This window comes from Lepisosteus platostomus, chromosome 10 (assembly GCF_059453375.1).
Source record: "Lepisosteus platostomus isolate fLepPlt1 chromosome 10, fLepPlt1.hap1, whole genome shotgun sequence".
NCBI classification, from domain to species: domain Eukaryota; kingdom Metazoa; phylum Chordata; class Actinopteri; order Semionotiformes; family Lepisosteidae; genus Lepisosteus; species Lepisosteus platostomus.
In genome coordinates, this window is record NC_142620.1 from 46,718,356 (window position 1) to 46,738,532 (window position 20,177).

The following is a 20,177-nucleotide window of genomic DNA, read 5'->3' on the forward strand; positions in this document are numbered from 1 at the left end:
GTCAGTGGGAAGTTAGACAACCTGTAATCCAAGAATCTCTGGAGTTGAGTGAGGTGCAACAATTTGAGACCAGAGAATGGGGTGGTATAATTTACTTGCCCTAAAAAGGAGGTGAGGTTGAGCAGAAGCCTGTAACCCAAGAGCCTCCAGAGATTAGGTTGGAATGAACCCCTATGAACCCCTGGAGGTCAGTGGGTAAGAAGTGCAACAATCTGTGACCCTAGAGTTCTTGGAACTATAGGAACTACAGGAGATGCAGCTCTTCTTACCAAGACATGAAACTGGTAATGATGCACTTGGGCCCGAATTTCCAATGAGGAAAGGACATGGTGGAATACCACTGCCACCCTGACTTGAGTCTCAAGAGGAGGAGGAGGGATGTGATACAGTGACATTCTTGCTCTGGCCTGGGACTCGGGAGGAGGGGAATGATGAAAGTCTGCAATTGTGTAAGTCTGAACCTCCGACAGAAGGACAGAGGCTGTGTGACCAACTCTTGATACAGATTAAGGAGGGAGTGTCACCTGAATGACAGCACTGCTCTCCCTGCAGTTTTTACTGCATGAGGATGATAATGATACTCTCCCCGCAGGCACCATCCTGGAGGACTATTGTCACCAGGGTGACCCATGAACAGCCTCAGGGAGAAAGTGGGTCCTGGTAAAAATGAACAGTGACTCATAGCATCCTTCAGTGGGGAGAACCAACAGTGGAAGGCATATGACTCAGTGGGAGGCATATGCAAGCAGTTTCCCTCCAGCCCACCTTCTTTAGGGCAGGTTATCTCTCTCCCTGTTGGTGACAGCTGAGGGAGGAGACATACAGTATTGGCAGGCAAGATGTAGAAACACCTGTAATTGCAGCTGGCCTGCCACTAGAGGCTGCTACATGACCTGTAAATTACTTAAAAATAGCCACAGTGGGGATAAATTATACAAATATTGGGTGATTGGTTGAGGGTATAATAATTCACATTCTAACATGGGTGCAGTTAAGTTTTTGTTTGCTATGAAAAGGGGCGTAAATGGTGTTAGCAGTGTTGGTGTTTGTTTTAGTGCCAAGTTTTTGTTGTTCTTGGCCTGTAAAGGTATAAATAAACTTCCCAAACTGTGCTTCTTGTTGCCATCATGTGTTTTTGTGTAAGCAGACCTATGGACCACCCTGACAAGAGTCTCTCACAGGTCATACTTATTAAATATGTAACACCAGGTTTTGTGTTATGCAATGTGCATGAGGCATTAATAATTTTATTTTAGTCAAGGATAAGGGAAGATTACATCTGGCTTTGGTGTCCTGTTACATTGTAATTGTGTTCCAAATTCCACCCCCTTGTCCTCACCATGGAAACTGGGCACTGAGTAATGTGCAGTCAGCATCAGCAGAGTGAAGGACATAAAGACTCCTTTAGTCCTAGAAGCACTGTTAGGATTCCTGTTTACTTCATCGTGGAGATAACCACATCCGCATTGGAGGGACAGATGGAAGAAGACATACCAGTTTCAAGATCTCAATGGCTGCTCTGGCAAATTAGGGCTCTTTCTGTAGATGAAGATGTGTGGAAGCCGGTATGCAACTTTTCCCTACAACACTAAATGTATCTTTTCTGCTTGAAAAGATGCATCTTGCCACTCACAGTGACTCATTTCTGAGTGATCATAATTGCAACATTAGATTACTTGTATTATTATAATCTGTTGAATATAAAGCATCTACATTTTACACAAATCATTCTCACAGCTGCCTCCTTGTAATATGTATGTATTTGGAATAGGAATTCAAACGTAAAGAGTGTGAAGAGTAGAAATGCTGGTGCTTCATTGGGAGCCTGTTCATTCCTTCTCCAAGCACCACTAGATCAGATCCTATCTTGATATTATTTTTATGGAACTTTCTACTGCTTGCACAATACTTCTGTTGTAGCTATGAAATTAGTGGGGGAAATCTGATGGCTTTTAATACTAATGTAAAGTGTTTTCCTCTTTTAACTCTTTTAATTATTAGCCCAGAGTTTTGAACTTTTTCTTGATTAATGTAAAAAAAGATGCCAGATGCCAAAAATCAATTTTAAAGCATTTTTTTTTATTTTTAACATAAGGTATTGAGCGCTTTTACGTATCTCAGGCATAATTATATTATGGGATCATTCAATGTAATCTACTGTCTGATGATTAAGGGTATGGTTATCAGCTAATTGAAGAAACAAGGTGAGATTTCTCAAAGCTAGAGAAATAAAAAGGCACTACTCCGTGAAATTACAAATGTACTGAAAAAATACATTATTTAATCTCTTCAGACAGTTTATTAGAATTACATTTAAGAAATCTTTCATTTCAGGATTCATTTCACAGAAAATACATTACTTTACTTCAACTTAATGTCATCTTATAACTCCTTTTCCAAAGTCAAACTGTCTGTTCCTTTTTCTTTCTTATGCCTGCTTTGATCTTAGTATAGAGCCTGTTCATCCACGCAGGAACAATTCCAAAACAGTTTAGATTTCTGAACAGCAGCTGTCTCTGCAGGAATTCTGTTGTACAGTACATTTAGCAAAGGGCAATTAAATGTTGCAGCCAAAAACTGCTTAAGTATAAAACTGTATTAGGTAAAATTTAAATTGCAAATAAAAAGACTCTCAGAAACATGCCAGTTCCTCTTTCAGATGTGACTGTCAGGTCAAACTCATCTCCAGCTGGACATATTTCTCTGCCATTTGAACCACGTCTGTTAAAAAGATAAATTGTGGAGAACAGCACACCTGGCAGCCAAAATATTAATACAAAATATCTATCATTATTTATTTGAACAAAAGATAGGCCCCCATATGTCTCACGATTCAAATTGAGAGCTCCTGCTACACAGTACATTGGCCCAAATCCATTTTTCAAATGTAGTTTATTAAAGGATTATATACAGTATATTAATTATTATTTCAAGACAATAAGAAAGGTTCATTGCCTTTCAGTTAACGTTTAATAGCCTTGGTCAACACGGGTCACAACTCCAACCTCTGTCTCAGAACAAGGAAAGGATTACAATATAAATCACACTTTTCTATTACATAAACGCTATCATGTACTGTAATTTACTGTACATGTTATACACTTGAAATTTCACAGGAGAGTTTATCCTCTCACATCAATTTGTGGAATGAATATGCTGCAAACTCAGAGGTGCCTAGCCAGTCCCAGGAGTCACACTCGAGGTATAAAATGAAAAGATTCTAAGCTCATCCAACCACAGTGGCACTTGGCCATTTATGTGCCACTATTTGGATAATTATACTTTCAGTCAGCTATCGACACAGCTTAGATGCACCTCATAAATATGCATACCACACCAATCAACCAGCTGTCTTTTATTTTACCTTTACTGGTTTAATAAACAGTCAGAAGCCCTATTAAATACTGACAAACACTGTTCATACTACATAGGATTTTCACAAAAGTTATTTGTTTTGAATGCATGTTTCTGTACCAGTGTTTTTTTATGTTTCGCTTTTTGCTTTCTCTTGCACAGGTGCCAATAGTACATTTTAAATAAAAAAGAAGTAGCAAAGTGTTTTTTTTAGATATGACGCTTTTATTAGGCATACTAAGTGATTAGCATTAACTCGACCCTCACTCAAGGACAATCATTGGAAAAGCTTATGAAAAGAGTTTGGCCTATACTAAAATCCATACCTCCCAATCCAAGACGGAAGCCTGCCATTGTGCTATCTTGTCAATATTCTCCAGTCTTCTCTTCCGTTCATTTATTTGCTGAGTTACATTTCTCATGACAGCCAACGCTGCAGCCACATACCTATAATCACTGGGAAAAAAAAAAACAGAATGTCTAAAAAAATTTGTGCAACACAAAAGAAAGTTCATTTCAGAGGAGAAGGGCAGAGTCAGTCCTTTTCTGTCATTTCTGCAGTTCAAGGTAAATAAGGTAAATACTTTCAACCTGAGCTAGTCAGAATTTAAATATACTCACTGTACAACATATTTACAGAATTTACAATAGTTCTCTCTCCTTCACTTATACTGTAGGTAGCTCATCTTCAAGGTTTAAGGAAATAAGGGGACTGCAGAGAAGGTAAAAAGAAAATAAATTTCTAGCAATAACAATCTCTGTTGACAGATATATTTAAAGTCACAGAGATTTAATTTATGTGGATGCAATAAAAAGCTAGATAATGCACAGCTTAGTAAAGTGTGACATTTTGATGACAAATCCATTTCTGAGCACTTTAAGCCTTAAATGGCAGCAAAACTAGTAACATTTAACATCTTTGTAAGTTTATTCTTCCATAGAAACAAGGATATCTTTACTATAACAGCCAGAAAAGATTATCTGGTAAATAATGTATTTATTAGACTGATTAATAAACCTACAGTGATTTCTCTGGTACCAGAAAATTTAAAGTATAATAACCTCCAAAAGTATTCTGTTCTTCCAAAAATATCACATTTTTATGAATTACATATATTTTTTTAAGCAAACTGTTTCTATCCAAAACTGCAATGCTCAAATTGAACACTGTTCAATATGTGAAACAGGTTTAATGCCAGCAGAACCTGCAAAGATATTAAAAAGTTTAATTAACTGATGGCATGAGTATTCAGCTACCTAGGTCATTACTTGGTAGAAGTGCCTTTGGCAGCAATTATGGATAGATTCCAACCAGCACTGCAAGTTGATGTCAAGTTGATGGTTTTGCTCATTCTTCCTAACAAAATCCCTTAATTTCTGACAAGTTTGTTGGGAGTCACTGATAAACTGCAATCTTTGTGTTTCCACATAAATTTTCTGTTGGATTCAATAAGGACTTCTAAGAATCCCTCTATTCCTGTCAGACCACTTCAGTCTGACTTTGTGCTTGTGCTTCTGGTCATTCTCCTGATGATTTGAATTCAACCCAGTTTCAGTTTCTTCAGTGACTCAAGCAAGTTTTCCTCAAGGATTTGGCTGTACTTTACATCATCCATCTTTCTGTCAGTCTTAACAAGCTTTTCAGGCTCTGCTGATGTGACGCATCCCCAAAACATGTAGATGCCACCACTATACTTGACAGTTTGGATGGTGCTGACTGCATGATGTGCTATACTGGGCCTGTGCCAGACAGAACCCTTTGTATTTAGACCACAAATTTCAAATTGTTTCTCTTCTGACCATAAAACCACATGTCATCAGTATCTCTCTAACAAGAGTTAAGATATTATTTTTTAGTTATAGCTTATTGCCTGTCATTCACCCATGCAGGCTCTTTGTGTAGGAACCGTGATATTGTGAATGTAGAAGAGTAGCTCTCATCTCATCTTTTAAAATCTTTCAAAGTCACTGATGGCTTCATAGTTATAAAAAATCCTTATCTGTACATCTTTACCATTGTATTCCTTATTTGGTTCAAAAGCCTCTTGGTTCCCATAGTCAATTTGTCATATCACCTTGTGAGGTATTGTTTGAAATCCAATATCTATCGGCAAGACATTACAGAGACTATAACTATAACTATAAAAAAGTCAGGTTTAATCACTTTGCTTTACGACAAAGACCATTATACTAATTTTGTGATCAACTATTCCTTTTCTCCTGAAATGATCAAGGGGTTGAATACCTCAGCAATGGAGAATTTGTTGTTTTTCTTTAAAAATGTATTTAGGTAATTTCAGCATATTTTGATTTATCAGTTTGGAACAGACCGTGCAGATTATAAAGACTATATAAAGTCCTGTTTGAACGTGCCAGATATTTAATTGCAAAGTTCAGACAGCAACAACATGTGATAACATTTCAGGGGGAGTGAATAATTTTGCAACACACTATATACCAATTACTTTTAAAAATCTAAAAGATATCATTCTAGACATTACCGTGCATTCGATAATCTCCAATTCACACCTGTAATAACTTACTGGGTTGTTTTTGTTGAGAGATGTATGCTCAAGGTATTTCCTGGTTCAGGCAATTTCTGTTTTAACCCCTAAAATGCTTAATGCTTAAGAACCAGAACAATGAGGCAAGATCAGACCACTTGCCTCATTTACTCACCTATTGAGATTGTCACGTTAAATTTTTGCAATCAGTGATATCCTGCATAACATTGTGCCTCTATTAAAAGAAGCCATTTCTTGAGATACTATTCAGACTAATTTCAAGCTGGCCTTTAAAAGCTGAGCAGCAGTTGATCCTTTTAAATTTTACCTGTAGAACCTGACTGCTCAGAGATGTTTCTAAGGGATCAACACTCCACAATTTGTTCCATGCCCTTAAGAGTAGACATGTCACCTTTTTTCACATGATACTGGAGAATTCAGATGGGACTGTGCACTAGGGGTGGATTTCTTCATCTTCTCTTCTGGGAAAAAAATATTTCTTGTTCTTTAGTATTTCTTTTGTTAAATGATGACTCATCAGATTTCTCTTTGAAGCAGACACGGATTTGTCTCGCATTACTGTCGCTACAAGGATGGAAGATCCTCTGCTTAATAAAATGGCTTATTCAGATGCCCTTTGACCATAACAATTGTCAAATCCAAAGGATATTTTTGACCCTAGTTGCTGAGTTTAAATTCAAAAGAGACAACACCTCAGTTTAATCAATGATGCCTTTTGGCCCATTTTTTTTTAACCCTGGGGTGTTTGAGGTCTCAGCCCCCACAGAGAAGAAATAAAGCCATGACTGATAAGTGTGCAGGAACAAATGATTCTGCAATAAATCAAAAGAAATACTAATTTTAAGAAGTACAGAACAGTTCTGTTAGATGAAAGCAGTACATATTATCAAGACCAAAATATAGCACACATTTCAGTGTTACTGTAAATCATTATAGTGTTTGGTATGGGCTGCTTCCTGAATAAAGGGCAGTGAGCCAGACACCATTTAAAATTAGATGGAGATGGTTTAGCAGTGGCATATTAAATGATGGATTCTGTGAAAAATGTTACTTTCATTTAAAAAAAAATATTAAAACAAGCTAGAAAACGTAATCGCTTCCAACTTCAGAAATTTCATTTAATTTTGGTAAAATACCCAACACTCAGCCACTGGGGCATTTCAAGGCAAAATGTCCGCTGTGAAAAAGAAACTTCTGTGCTGACGCTAATTATGTACTACAAATCTTTAATGTTTTTCCTGTTGATTTAGGAATTATTTGTGGAGGTTGCTGTGCAGAAGAACATTTTAAATGGGGCACATTTAATTTCATCTTTATATATTTCCTTAATTTTAACCTAGTACTTAATTCTCATAGTTTTAACTAATTTCATTAGTTTTAATGCTTCTGAGGAGAAGTATTCTTATCTTATGCATTAGATAAGATAAATGATTGCAGCTACATTTTGTTTTTACATGTACAGTATGCACTGGTAAATTCTTCTTGAGATATTATTTTTTAATAGGCAGGCTTGTAGCTTGTTCCAGTTTTATTTTCTCCGCCTCATTAGACTCAGTCTGAGCCTATGATTGTGTTGTTTATTCCATTTTATCTAAAAACATAACAAATTCCCTTTTATTTTTTGTCTCTACTGAATCTGCCTAGATGCTCCCTCTGGCAAAAACAAAACAACATAACATAGCATCAAAATAGCGCTCCCCAATGAATACATGTTTAAATATAAAAGTTCATTTTTCTTTTATTAGATAAAATGGTGCTGGTCTAATTAATTCAAGTAAATGAGGCTACCCATATTTTTTGTAACTTTGTTATGTCCTGTATCATTCAGTGGCTTATGCTTCAGTTTCTGATATCCCATTTAGAGAAACTCCATACTTTTTATTTAAAATTGACTACAGAAAAATCTTGCTTGGAATAATGAGATTGCTTCTGTGAAGCTGTTCAAATCAACATAATAAGAATTACGTTAAACTATTTCAGTTGACTTTTGTGGGCAAACACATACACTTGTCAAGCCTGAAAAAGGCACATTTTCTGTTTATGATTTCTACAAATAAAATATAATAAATATAATGGACCAGCCCATTTACTGAGACATACAGTATGGCAACCCTAAATACATCAAAACCAAATGACACCATTTTGTTTGGTCACTGAGTGATAGTGAGAAAATAGTGATAGTGACTGAGTTAAAGTTTAGAAAAATGCATCTAAACGGAATACCTTAATTGTATTTTTTTTATTTGAAGAAAATACTGGCTTAATATGAAACAAATAGATACCTTTTATGTCCTAACACTTATTACATCTAATACAGGGTTTCAGTAAAATGAATATTGTAAAACCATAGGCCACGGAGCAAGATTATTTTTAAAATCTGCACCCAGTTAAGAGGAGCAATTACAAATGCCAACTTAAGTGAATCACTTAACTTGGTAAAGGTACTGTACTAAGCATTGTCAACATAAGTCTTGAAGCATACTTAAAGGAAGATCTTCCACTTCTGACATCTGTGAAAATACTTCCCATGTCATAGTTTAAAAATGATTGTGCTCACTAAAGCAGATACAGTGCACCATCAAATACTATTTCATAGGTAGCCTATTGTAAAGCAGTTTTTTCATTCCTTCAAGTTAGTTTTCCAACAGGACAACGCAGTACGAGGATTGCAATTATATAGTATTGAGAGAACAATGTTGAGATCTTATCATAGCCAGCTTTTTCTTCTGATATGAGACCAAGTAAAGATCTCTGGGACCAACTTTCCAATGTTGTCAAATGCAGACAACTGTAACTGGCCAACTTTCACCAGCTGGCTGCAGCTGCAAACAAAGAGTGCAGAACATCTTACAACAACTTATTCAGGGACTAAACAGGTCTGGGTGTAGGGATGCGAGCAGTCAGTGCAGTCCAGTGAAAGTTTGAGATGAGTTTAATTGTAACAAAAATGGCCACTTCAGGAGAACACTGAAGGAGACACTCATGAGGTATATTTCCCACAGTGCCCCGAATTGCAACAGTTGTACAGGTGTTTTTATAGTCCCAGTCCAGCCATTTTACTACCATGACTGGGGGTTAAAGAGTCCACATTCTACTTATGGTCCAGTGACTACTCTTGATGACGTTGTCCCACCTTTCAGCTATTTCTGTGGTGTCCCGTACAAAAGCAGATGTCGGTTCTAAAATTCTCTTAAGCTAGGTCAGGAGACCAGGTCAATGACCCCAGGCCAGAGCCAGATATCTACATGGGTATCAGTATTGCCAGGACTGTTTAATGCTCAAGGACATCATTCCAGAATTTTTGTTAATGTTTCTTATTTTATATGCAAGAGTTATGATGAATCTTTGATGAGTATTTTAGTTTTTTTTTTTTAGATTTCGCTTGATAAATATCTTTACTATATTTGAATAAATCAAATACAATTGAGCACTGCACATCTTTTGCTCATTGCTATATTTCTCACTCCCCCAATTTAAAGCTGTCAATTGTTAATCATCTTGCCTTATTATTACAGCCCATGTCACACAGAGAGACCGAGAACTTGTGAATGCACTCTTCTGATTAGTCCACCTACAAGCCATTTGCAATTTAACACAGTGTGAACTCAACCTTCCCATGCAAGCCAGTTAGCATTAACTAGTGGAGCAAGTCCCGGTAGTTTCTGATAAAACCCTGGTGGAATCACAACCCACAATGCCAGCACTTGGCCAGCCCAGTTGAGGAAACCCTTTTATATCTGGAAAGTAATATACTGTAATCCTAAATCAATCCATCTGGACTATACAACTAAAGCAGCATCCGAAGTGCTTTTTTTCTGGTTGAGCCAGAAGCTTAATCTTCATCTTTCCAAATACAAGAAATGCCTTTTTTACATAATTCGCACTTTCACGCTTACCTTTGGTTAGGATTGTCATGTGATTGCTTTTCTGTTTTCACCTGACTTTTATCTGCCTTTGTCATTATGTGAACTGAAGTTATTTGCATGTCAATCCTGAATACCCAGTGATAATAAGAATGCAATTATGCACTTCCCAGAAAAGCTAATCATCAGCAAAAAAATAGTTTCTATGGAGACTGGGAAAATGCACAAATGTGACAAAATTACTAGATTTTTCTGTAACAGGTTTAGATGTGAACTGTAATGTTTATAAGCTTTACATTTGTGCCTTCCTGACTATACTAATAACATTGCCTTTCATATTTCTACATAGTGATTTAAACACAACAAAGTAAAATTGAAATACTGAGGCACTAACCTTGCTCAACCTCCAAGATATTCAAACATATTTTTCATTTTAAATAAAAACCTATATGAAAGACTTATATGTCTATCATGTATTAGAGCACAAATGTGCTGTACATCTAAATGAAATGAACACTCCAGTAGCTTCTTGAGAAGCATCTTAATGTATTATTCTTCCCAATTAAGGAGAGCCCTTGCTGGTTGCTAGGTAACTACTAAACGGAAAATGTATGAGAACAGCATATTTGCAAAACACTAATGGCATAAAAAGGAAAGCTGGCTTTTCCAAGGTTGTTATGTGCAGTACGTTACATTTATTCTCATCTCTATGTAGACATCTGCTATTGGGCATAACAGCTAGGATTTACTTAGCTTCTTTGTAAATGTTACCCTGTGTTTTATTTATCCTATTGTATGCCTTTTTTACCTGTGATCCTGGGCAGTATACTTGAGGAGCTCAGCCAGCTGCAGAGGGTATTTGCATATCTTCTGCACCGGCGTGAGCAGAAAGCCATCGATAGCAATGTCGATCATCTGCTGAAGAAGACGACAGGCTTCGAAGAAATGCTGGTACCTGCCATCTTTCATCAGCTTGGAGAGCTCCATACATGCATCCAAATGATTATTACAATACTCTGAGTAAATCCAGAAGCCGTCTTGCTGCAATACAAATAACAATGAAATAGGGAAAGACAGATCAGGTGAGACCTATAGAGAATCAATCAGTAAAGTGAGAAGCACAGATTATATAAAGAAGCTAAACGCTCAATAGCAAGAGACCCATTGAAAGCAACTTCTCTCATTAAATGAAGGTGTTCTGTGTCATACTGCTCTGGAAAGATGACGGATTACAGAGTTTATATGGGACAAAAGATCACGTATGAGAACTCCCAAGAAATATTGCCTTGTAGAAAAAAGTAAAAAAACTGTTACGTCACTGACCACATTGTAAATAAAATAGTCATACTGTAGGAACAATATTTTTTTTTCTGTAGAATTGCTGTAATTGTACCATAAAATTCTTTGCATTGATTTTTTTATGCACCAACCAACGTCATCACATTAATTGGATGTACTTTTATCCATATATTAGACTAGAAAACTTTAACACTGTCTCATTTTAAACAAAAATGTTCATACGTTTAAAAATTAAGTAAGAGAAATTACTTAGAAATGTTAGGTGCAGTATATTTATATCCAACGACATCACATTTGTCCCCTATTAATGAAGAATACAATAAAAGGAGTCTGGTAATTTGATGATTAACTGTATAACTCAGCAGAATTCAATTTCTAAATATTGCTCTGTTATTATGAGACTTCACAAAGCTTTCCTATTGGACCATAACTTTTCTTCAACCTTCAAAATGCTAATGTAGATACAAAAATAATTTGCTTAAGCATGCTGAACAGAATGGCACTGTTTAAATATATAAATAACCCTTCAAAAGTGGGTTGTGTCTTGCAGACAAAGACATCTAAGCAATGTTATGTGTTTTAAATAATTACAAGCCACATTTGGGTGTTATCAGACCAGTCATGTGAAACCAGCAATGCTTACTTTAATTGGAAAGCACTTTATCTTAAAATTGGATTAATATGATTTGTGCTTTGGATTTACTTAATCCTAAATTTCTATCAAGGCTGACTCCAAGCACTATTCACTCCAGTTTATGACAACATTGTTCACAGATTTGCTTTATTTCTCATAAGAAGCATCATTAATATTCCTGCAAGATATCACAGACTGTGTCATGACCATCCATGTGAAGTTGACAGTCCTTGATCTTTTGATTCAAACCCTGAAAAGATTACTTTTAACATTTTAATGTCTGAAAATGATGATGGCATCTGAAATATCAAACCAATTATTAAAATAAAAGTCATTTAAAGCCTTTTGGTCACTCCAAAGGATAATTTTCATTTGCAGGTGTAATGATGTTTCGATCAATAATCAATATTTACACTTAGTACAGTATAGTCATATTCAGTTTTTGTGATTAGGCAGTCAAAACAGTAGCCAACAATCATTTTTTCAGACTGCATGAAACAGAACATTCAAGAACTCAGTGTCACATATTGTGTACTGCATGAAGTTTTTCAAATCCATAAGGCATTTTTTTAAAACACTCTCTACTAAACATTACTCATTGTGTTTAAATACAGTTTATCTATTTTTCTATGGCTTAATCTGTTGGTCAGATTGTATATGAGCCTGTCTACATTACAGGATTTTTTTTTTCACTCTGTCAGAAACTCTTCATAGTTAATAACTGTGTATTAACTACATATTTTGCTGTATTGTAAAATAGTACTGAAGAGTTATTTCTCAATATAGCTGTATGAGTACGAGCAATGTATATATTATTAACTAAATTCCTTCTCTCCCATTGCATCCCATGAAGTCCTCTATATGAATCTCATATGTTATTAACTACACCGAATTAACAAAACATTAACAAAAGTAGATAATTTTGGATGTAACACAGGATGAGATTGGATGAGAAAATACATAGTAGTTACCTATAATTATTGTATGTTTGTACTATTTAGCATTCTCATACATTATCCACAGTTACCTCTGAGTTTCCAATACTTCATTTTAAATAGTAAAATATTATATTAAATTGCCTTATTTTATTATTAAAAGGAGATCACTGAGGATCTATCTTGCTGATAACATTTCAGATTTGTGCCTAAGACTGGTAAAAATAAACACATCAAACAACCTCTAATGGACAATAAAGCAAAAGTTGTCAGGTGTCTGATGAAATGATGTCAGGCATAATTAAGGTTAAGCAATTCCAGTGCTCCTGTGTGCAATGCTCTGTACTTACATGTTCTAGAAAGCAAGGTCCAATTTCACTAAGATGAGGTTCTTCAGTATTGTACTGCTTCTCCAGATCACGTACAAATCCCATTTGAAATCTGTAAATGTCTTCGATATTCCCAAAGATAACTTTCAATTGATCATCACTGAACATGTCTCTTCTTTTTCGGCATTGCTTCAAGTAACCCTAGAAAGAAGAAATTAAACAAAACATCAAAATTAATATCAGTCACTGCATTACAAGTAAAACCACTTTTTAATTTGTTTCTATATGATTGCTCACTCGGGAATACTCCATCTTAAGTTTTATCAAGCAAGGAACCATTTTATCTTTTGGAACAAAAGTGAAAAACACTATTTCCATATGATGGAGCTGTTCAGAAGATGAGTCATGAGTGTCATTATAAGAGTTCTATGACTATCACAGAACTACTGGTGATTAAGCACACACCTTTCTGCTTTAGTATCTTTTAAATGAATTTTTGATCTTCTAAGGGGGTAACTGTAACTAGGCTATTTTAGGTCTCTGCGTGAAACCCATACTTTTTGTATGCATCCATATGGTAGATATTTCTTCATCTTTATTAAATGATGTCTTTTAAAACTGATTATATGATTGCACCACGTTCAAATCAGTGAGCGGAAACAATAATACAGATACAGTATGTTACAGATCATGGTGCTTAGTGATTGAAATACTGTGACAAGCATAGCTTTGAACCATTATCCCTCCATACCTAGAGCATGCAGTCAGTGCATTCAGGTCATGCAGTGCATGACCAGACAGATCTAAATTTTGATATTAACGTGCATCAAAAATATTTAATTATATTATTTTTCTGTTTGCCCATCATACATAGTTTATGTTGCAGAGTGGCACTAATCTGATTAGTGCTATCATCATAGTACCCATTATCTTGCCACGCTACATGAGCTCAGCATGTCATATCAGCCGTTCCAGCACCATACTGTTACTGTGCTGTGACGTCAACAAAATTGACTAGTAAAACAGCATGACAGTTAGCACATGCACAGTACATGTCAATGTGTACAAATTCCTCTTGGTAATCTCATTTGTCCTATTTTATTACAAGAAATGCAATACAATCTACATATTATCTTACTGTAGATATTACATAGCACATTTGGCTTTTTAGCTTCTATAGGTTAAAACACACTAACAGGTTATTTCTGCATTGCTTTCTTGAAAATGCACCACATGCCACTTATGCATACAGAACTATACGTGGACAACCTTTTGCTCTTGTGCTTTACTGCCTTAAATGAACAGATGAATTTCCATGACCTTGACCATACTTCACTCCATACAGTACATATATGTATTACCCTGGTTATGTGAAAACTTGAGTTTTCTGCCTTTCAAACAGCAAGTTAAGACAGTGTAGAAGGCAATATAAAAGACTGCCAGTAGTGAGCAAGCCAATGGAATAAAAAAATGACTGCAGGATGACAGATAAAGAAAATCTAAGAGCATTTTAATTACTTTTTCGTGTATTCCCTTAGGAACACCGCTTGCCAGGAACAGGCAGAATATGCAGAAATAAAGTCCCTGTTACTATCCTAATAATGCATACTGTGTGCAGCCAAGACTGGAGACTAAGGATTGATATTGTATAATGCTGCTTCAGAGCTCCACTCTTGAGCTGAATGTTGACTCTTCTCAATCGCTACTTCTCAGGTTTCACATCATAATCCTTTACATTTAGCATCCAGACAACAATTTCACCTCGCCTGCCTTGTTAAATGTAAACTAGTTCCATGTAACCTGTGCTCCACAAGATTTCAAGTTTCCAAAATCCAATCCTCCTTTTTTCTTAACAAAAGTAAATGAAAAAACAAGTTTTAGTACTGAGCTCCATGGTCCAAAGGGGTCGCTTATGACTTCCTCTAATGTATCAGAACCACCTATTTTAAAGCTAAATAAATTGATGCTTCACTCTAAAGTATATTTTGAGTTACAAAATGAAATTACAGGCTAAACGTTTGTATAAAATCATAATAAAGAATGATAAAAATAGTGCACTTCAAGTGTTAACATATACAGTACTACCTGCACAGTCCTACTATTGCTGTCCAACATACTGTACGTTGTCCATAATGTGATTTTCTATATTTTACTTTTTTGTTAAACTATGATTATGTTTATAAAAATTGCTTCTTGTAATTATATTCACAGCTGATTGCCAGAACACTAAACGTACAGTACAGTAAATTAGAATAACACAAGTTTTAAAATACAAAGCAAAAATGATAGATTAAGACATGGAGCAGGCAATTATGCTGTGTTAAATCATCCCAATATCTCAATATGTATGTAGTCCTCTGGCATAATCCCTAATAATGTGGAGAAACCCTTTCCAAAGGATCTTTTGCCAGCAAGAAGAAAAAACAAAAGGTAACACTTTATTTAAATGTGGCCTTATTCAGTCAGCATAACACCATTTGGAAGCTATACAGTATATGACACTTCATTAACACTTGAAACTGTTTCAAAAAACATATGGTACTTTGCAAATTAATCAGACCCAGACTGAAATGTTTGTCAAACTGGAATTTCTTCTTTCCAGTCATGACACTTGACAATTGAAGTAGCAATTAATATTTTGATATATACAATCTACTCCACACATTCAAAGCAAAACATCAAAAGCAAATAAGTATACATATACAGTAAATAAAATTACCTATTTAAAAGAAAAATCAAAGTCATGATTTCTCAAGTATTTAACCCATTTACCAATTAATTTAGGGGCATAAAAATACCTTAACGAGACACATTAGGCGAGTGGTCTTTATCTGTGTCCAATAACAACAGTTCGCATGATTTGAGAATAAATACCCCTGTCTCTGTAAGGTCCGTCAGAAAGGGAATACATTTCAAGGAAAGATTTAACCATGAACATTTAGGAGCTTTCACAACAACTCAGGATTAAAGTAGCATAAAGGCACAGATCACAATGGTATACAATTATTTCAAAGATTCTGAATATCACTTTGAGCATGGTGAAGTCAAGAACTACTTCATTAAGAAGTTAAAGGCACCTAGACAGCCTAGATTAGGCTGTCCATCCAAACTGGGCTGTCGGGCAAGGAGGAAACTGAGAGGAGAGATGCCACTGTGAGGCCAAGGGCAATTTTGAAATAGTTACATAGTTCAGTGGCTGAGATGGGAGAAAATATCATTGCATCAACTATATTCTGGTCAGTCTACAAAGTGGGCTTCTAAGGAAAAAAAATACCTGAACCCCGCATGTACTTTTTTGCAAACTCCCTTACTGTTTCTGCAAACATGTGACAAAGGCTTAGTAGGAGGCAATATTCCAAATTTTTCGTACAAATCTACAATAAAGAATTGCATTTGATACAAACTCATTACAGTTTACCACTGAGTCGACATCAATTCCAGTGTCAACTATAGCGGTGGCAGCATAAGGGACTGGGGAGCTTATCAAGATATACTGTTGATGGAGCAAAGTAAATATCATCTGAGAGGAAAACCCGCCTTCAGAATTAAAACTTGGGACAAAAATTAAACTTTCAGGGGGACAAAGTGAAAGCTACACTGAAGTGGTGTAAGAATAAAGGTCAAGTGACTTGAATTCTACTGAGAATCTGTGGAAGGCCTTGAAAATTGCTGCCCACAAGTGATACCCAAGTAAGATGGGAGATCTTGAGCAAAATGTGAATATTGCACCAAGCCGATGTACAAAGTTGTTAAATGCATACTGAAAAAATAACTCGCAGCTATAATTTCAGCTTCTACCAAATATTGAGTTCATGGGTCTGAATACTTGTGCAGTCAACATATTTCAGTTTTTTCTTCTCTTTAGGATTTGCTGATATATGTTACACTTTGATTTTCTTCAGTTTGAGCATTCAGATTTTGAATAAAATGTTAATTTGAAAATGTATATGTACAATTTTGTCATTTCACAAAATGGACGCCACAAGAAGGGTCTGAATACTTTTGCAAGGCACTGTTACAGGATTAAGGTTAGGATCATTATTAATATTGTTGTGTTTGTCTTTTCAAAAATGAATATTTTCTTAACTGCATTTGAAAAAAAGTATTAAATGATTATGAATGTTATTACAGCTATATAATCTATATAACACCACATTCAGATAAAGTGTTACAAATAAAAGAAGCCAGTATGTTGTCCTAAAGAACATGTAGTAGTTTTAATAATGTAAATACAATTGTTTAATTGTTTTAAATCTATAAAATTCAAGTTTTCAATATCCTTTGCATAACATAATGAGAAACTGTAATATACTTTACTACATCTGGCATTTTATCAGAGAAATATAATATACTGTATACTTGTAAGGATATAATTAGACAGACATAGAGCTTTTGGTGTTGAAATTTAAGGTCTGTTAAACTCTTGGGAATCCTTGGAAAATGTAAATTTAATTACAGAAAATCCACTTTTACACAGCACTGTAAATACAACTTTTTAAGTTAAAGAACAACAGATGGCACAATGTGCCCTGTGAAAGGAAAAACAAGATATCCAGAAGCAGCACAAATAGCAAAACTAAATGACAATTCTAGTCATCCCTTATTATCTGCAGTTTAAAATACTGAAGCAGTGGGTGTTTATTCTGGCTGGTTTAATAGCTGCCAAAAATTGTGGAGAGTTAAAATTGCACCATTGAATCCAAATGACACTAAGTAATGAGTAGCCATGGATGTGTCAGATCAGAGCACTGCAGTAGGAATATGCCAGAACTGAGAAAATCATGATTTGCCTATGTGTTGTCAGTTCACTGACTATCCAATTTTGGATTTAAAAATTACTGTATGTTTTTTTCCTCCCTACAAGAGTCAACTGGACTACTCAAATGTATCCTGTATAGTGAAAAAACAAAACAAAAGCCTGAATAAATTATTAGCATGTAACTTCCTTAATGTAACTAGAGGTCTTCCTACTGTAAATAACTGTTTTAAAAATATTACAAAAAGACCATAGTATCTATGAATGCTGTTACTAGCTGACTTTGAATCCAATAGGGAAATGAGGCCCTACTTCAGGCTAAACCAGAAGGTCTCTTTGATCTATCTGTGCTTTTAACCTCTTAATTAATACTTGTTGGATTTTGTGTGTTTCGCTGCATTAAATTAACACTTCCCCAGAGAAAAACAATGCTAATAATATAAATGTACCAGTTCTGCTACTCTACTTTGACAATTGTAATGTCAGGAACTCTATAAGGAGTAAGGAGCAAATTCATTTTTAGAGGTAGCCTTATGTCTGAATAGTATTATCAGCAGCAGTTCCTTAATAGCTCCTCAACAAATTCCATTCAAATATTTTTTCCCAGGATACCCCTAATGTGTTGCATTTCATTAGCTAGAGCTGGGGGTGGATGGTGTTCAAGTTTCCTCCTTCTGCTTGCCAACGCTACACTATTCTTGAAAGCTGGCGTGATGAATTATCATGACAAGTAATCATCTGAGGCCAAGGATTCTCATGGCTGATAATTAAGCTTCATAAAGACCAGCAGTTTAAAGGTAAGACACAGTTATGCAGTGTAAGCATCAACAGCTGTACTGGCTGGCAGATATGCTGCTGTCTAATTGGGGCCAAGACTTTGTTGATTCCTAGCTGGGGCAAAAATGGTTCAATGAAAGCAGGTGTTTATTTTATGCAGCTTTTGGAACATCATATCAACTACAATGAAGCAAATGGACTGAAAAGGCAAGCCCCGCTGAGGCTACAGAATGAATACTCTTTACTGCAGGCTTACCTCACAGATGTCCTTCAGGTGCTTAATGTAGTGTCTCTCTGTGCTCATAATTTCATTGATCACATTGGCCCTCATCTGATCCCTGTTCTGGAGAGGCCTTCCAAGACACAGGCAGTCGTTGCTGGGATCCAGGTGGCCATTTTGTACCTCGTTGCTCCCCTCTGCTGCTTCCACACCATCTTCCTGGTTTACCCATAACTGGTGACATTAAATTTAGAAAGATGAGCACGGTAACATCATTACAGCATTCAAAGGTATCACTCACCCATATTTTAACAAATATATCCAAGAGAACCATTGGCCAGCTGTACAGTAGTAGGATTTGTAAGTAGTAGTTAGTGTCTTTCACCCTCAAGCAGTTTATAATGCAGTTAGTCACATGTGTGAAATCAATACAATAATGCAATTCCCAAACAAGTATAAAAATAAAGGACTTTAAAGAGACTGTAAATGACATGAGCCCCATGAAACATAAAGCTAAATCCAATTAAAGATTGAAAGGGAACAAACATGAAGTAAAATGGAGACTAAAAAACAGCTACTGTAAAGTACAATACAGGTCTTGATAGATAGATCACTTTATTGGCCAAGTAAGTTTTCACTTACAAGGAATTTGACTTGGTGAGTTGCTCATACACTATATACGTATATACTGTACAGTGCTGCAGTTCTAGGATAGATCTGGCACTTTATGTTTTTTAAATATAAACTGTTTTGTATAATGGCTTCTGAAACATCTTTTCTGGACATTTGGATAAGCTCATAATGAAGCAAGGTCTTCCTCCTTAAGGCTTGAATACTGAAATATCTTTTAGACACTGTGGTGACTGGAAAATTAAGCACGTTTCATTTTGGGCAAAAGGCACTGTCAGCCCACATAATGAAAAGGGGCAGTACTACACTAAAATACATTTCAAGTCATGTTTTATGAATATAATTTGTAATGTCAAAATATGTTTTATGTTCCACATTTGATCAACCCACTGTTTAAGGCAATAGAGAAAACACTATAAAAACTGCTGGGGTTAGATGATATTTGATTTTACCAGGTGTTTTGCATTTTCTCTGCTGCATGTATCAGGAAAAGCATTAAATTCTTATTGATTTGATATCCCATGGGGTCATTCTAAGTGCAGATTTGCATCAAATTTCCCTCACCACTTCTCTGCAGTACAACAAAGTTGATGATAGATAACAGAAACATCTGCCAAATGCTTTTGAAAGACTCTGCAAGGGAGCCAACAGACCATTTGTGTTGTTTTGTTTAATAGAAATAATACAGAAGCTTCTAGGAGAGAAAGTTTAAGTGCTGTCTAATGTTTAACTGCATTACAGATAAATGAGCACTTAATATTTTTCCCCTATCATGCAAAATTCCCCCTTTTCTCAAAGACATTAAACGTAATCACTACAAAAAAGTAAGATGTATTAATTTTCAGTTAATGCAGA

The 20,177-nt window shown here is 35.6% G+C and overlaps 1 protein-coding gene across 6 annotated transcripts in view; it reads right to left on the bottom strand.

The window, feature by feature from the left end:
• The window catches only part of arhgef9a (Cdc42 guanine nucleotide exchange factor 9a), a 143,454-nt gene that overhangs the window by 21,078 nt on the left and 102,199 nt on the right, over positions 1-20,177 (bottom strand). For all 6 annotated transcript variants that reach the window (XM_088596748.1, XM_088596752.1, XM_088596750.1 and 3 more), the window contains 4 exons: positions 18,729-18,926; positions 12,961-13,140; positions 10,551-10,783; positions 3,681-3,810 (listed from right to left, as the gene is read on the bottom strand). In XM_088596748.1, coding sequence (XP_088452874.1) covers positions 3,681-3,810; positions 10,551-10,783; positions 12,961-13,140; positions 18,729-18,926 — 741 coding nt within the window. The remainder of the gene's footprint in view (positions 1-3,680; positions 3,811-10,550; positions 10,784-12,960; positions 13,141-18,728; positions 18,927-20,177) is intronic.